General features: G+C 37.8%; 1 protein-coding gene across 1 annotated transcript in view; it reads left to right on the top strand.

The window, feature by feature from the left end:
* parp6b (poly (ADP-ribose) polymerase family, member 6b) overlaps positions 1-2,184 on the top strand; it is a 14,504-nt gene that overhangs the window by 6,838 nt on the left and 5,482 nt on the right. Inside the window, exons 15-21 of the mRNA XM_014021529.1 lie at positions 140-207; positions 323-371; positions 1,406-1,518; positions 1,597-1,669; positions 1,763-1,832; positions 1,920-1,999; positions 2,078-2,141. Coding sequence (XP_013876983.1) covers positions 140-207; positions 323-371; positions 1,406-1,518; positions 1,597-1,669; positions 1,763-1,832; positions 1,920-1,999; positions 2,078-2,141 — 517 coding nt within the window. The remainder of the gene's footprint in view (positions 1-139; positions 208-322; positions 372-1,405; positions 1,519-1,596; positions 1,670-1,762; positions 1,833-1,919; positions 2,000-2,077; positions 2,142-2,184) is intronic.

Below are 2,184 nucleotides of genomic sequence, written 5' to 3'. Positions count from 1 at the left end.
GGGGGAGGACCAGGGAGGATGATTCAAACACTCAACCACTAGATGTCGCTGAAAACAACAAATCCTACACACAGTGCCTTTAAGCATAACCCCAAATTGTCATCCATCTTTGTTTGGATCTGATTTCTGTCCCATCCAGGGTCCATATTCTGAGATAAAGAAGCAGATGGATAAGATAGACCCTCTTGCTCACCCCTTACTGCAGTGGTAAGAGTCAAAACCCCAACAAACACGGGATTTTTATTTTTGTGACGTTCCAGAAGTCAGTAAAATCCAGGTGTTTTAAAATTAATGCCCAGAAGTGTTTGTGTTTTTAAAACAGGATTTTAGCGAGCAACAGATCCCATATAGTGAAGCTTCCACTGAACAAGGTATGTTGGAGAAAATCCACATTTTCCTTGTTTGTTTTTCTGAATTTCATCTCTTCTATTAGTAATTATCTTTCAAAAATATTAGACCTGAAACACTTAACTTGATTACAGGTCCAATGAAATCAATAAACATTTTCATTAAACTTGTTTTTTTAAAAAAATATTATTATTGCCAAGAAAAACTATTTGTAACAGTTTGTCTAGAGCTGTTTGTCAAACTGCTGCAGAACTGAAGATTTAGAATGAATGGATTTTTTAAAAATGTTTTACATCGCTCATTTATATTAAACACACTTGACCCCACTCAGATTAGCTGTTAGCATGCCACAATATGGTAAAAAACATGCTCGATCTCTCCAAAATGTCAAACTGCACAGCAGGACACCTCATGGGCCAAGAATGATTCCAATTGATTTACCGGTCATGAGGTCAAAGGTCAAAACATAGGTGATACGTTCGTTAAAACCTTGTCTTTGCTCCAGTTTGACAGAAATGTTGAAGCGTTTGTTGCCTAACTTGAGCCTTTCTCTTTGAATGACAGCACACAGGAAGTTGTTCAAGGTGTAACTCCACAAATGTTTACGACAGAAAATGTCACCATATGGCTCCACATTGGATCTTAGATTATTTAGAGCACTTCCACTAAAAAAAAAAAACAACGAGTGGTACTGATGAAGTTTACTACTCTGATCATAAAATGGCTTTGAAAGGCTGGTAGTCGTCAACAGGTGTGATAGCTTGACTTTTATGTATTTACATGTTCTTTTATTGAACTGTTTGTTGATTTACACCATGAACAACATCATTATCAGTCATGTATCACCTTAACAGACCCATATTCAGGATGGTTGTGTGAGAGAATTCATGCTTTGGATTTCGATGACTCTGACAATTTACTGAAAGTCATATCATGAACCATTGGTTGCACTCTTGTTGGAAATCATCTCAAGACCCCAGACATGATGCTCGGGGGTCTTTATAGACTTCCCTGTCATTGCTCTCCTGTCATTGTGTTTGTATCTGGTCATCAACAGCAGCTGAAGTTCATGCGCACGCCTCATCAGTTCCTGCTCCTCTGCAGCCCTCCGTCCAAAGAGCTTCGTTTTCAAACGGCCAGGAAGCTTCACGGCAGCACCTTTGCTTTCCAGTGAGTCAAATCAGGGCTGATGTTTGTTTCTTAAACAATAACACTGACGTGTGATCGTCATATACTTTCTGCTTCCAGTGGTTCCCACATTGAAAACTGGCACTCCATTTTGAGGAAGGGTCTGCTCAACGCCTCCTACACAAAATTACAGGTAAAATATGAAAACATAAGTGGACGGATATTCCATGTTAGCTTTAGCACTAAAACATTTACCAGCAAACTGAGAACGTGTTCTTTTTTAAAGCTTCATGGAGCTGCATATGGAAAAGGCATCTATTTGAGCCCCATTTCAAACATATCTTTTGGATATTCTGGTGAGAATACTTTCTATAAAACAAATTAATCCCTCTGCTGTGATTATATGACCAGCGCTTATGAAACACTTTCTGTCCTGGGTTTAGAGATGGGTAAAGGTCAGCATCAAATACCAAGCAAAGAAGAACTCATAAAGAAATACAATCGAATAAATAAACTTAAACAGGTCAGAGTATTTTTCATGTATTGTGTTGTTTGGATTTTGTGTTTTTTATGTATTTTATTATGTATTTTTTTGTTTTAGGAAGAGATGGGCCAAACCAGATTCCTGCAAAGCCATAACCTAAACTGTGTTGCTCTCTGTGAAGGTAAATGATCAGAAAGAAGATTGTCAAATTGATATATATACTG

Source organism: Austrofundulus limnaeus, unplaced genomic scaffold (genome assembly GCF_001266775.1).
Source record: "Austrofundulus limnaeus strain Quisiro unplaced genomic scaffold, Austrofundulus_limnaeus-1.0 Scaffold296, whole genome shotgun sequence".
NCBI lineage: Eukaryota > Metazoa > Chordata > Actinopteri > Cyprinodontiformes > Rivulidae > Austrofundulus > Austrofundulus limnaeus.
Note: the sequence above shows the minus strand (reverse complement) of the source record. Positions and strands in the feature narration are given on the sequence as shown.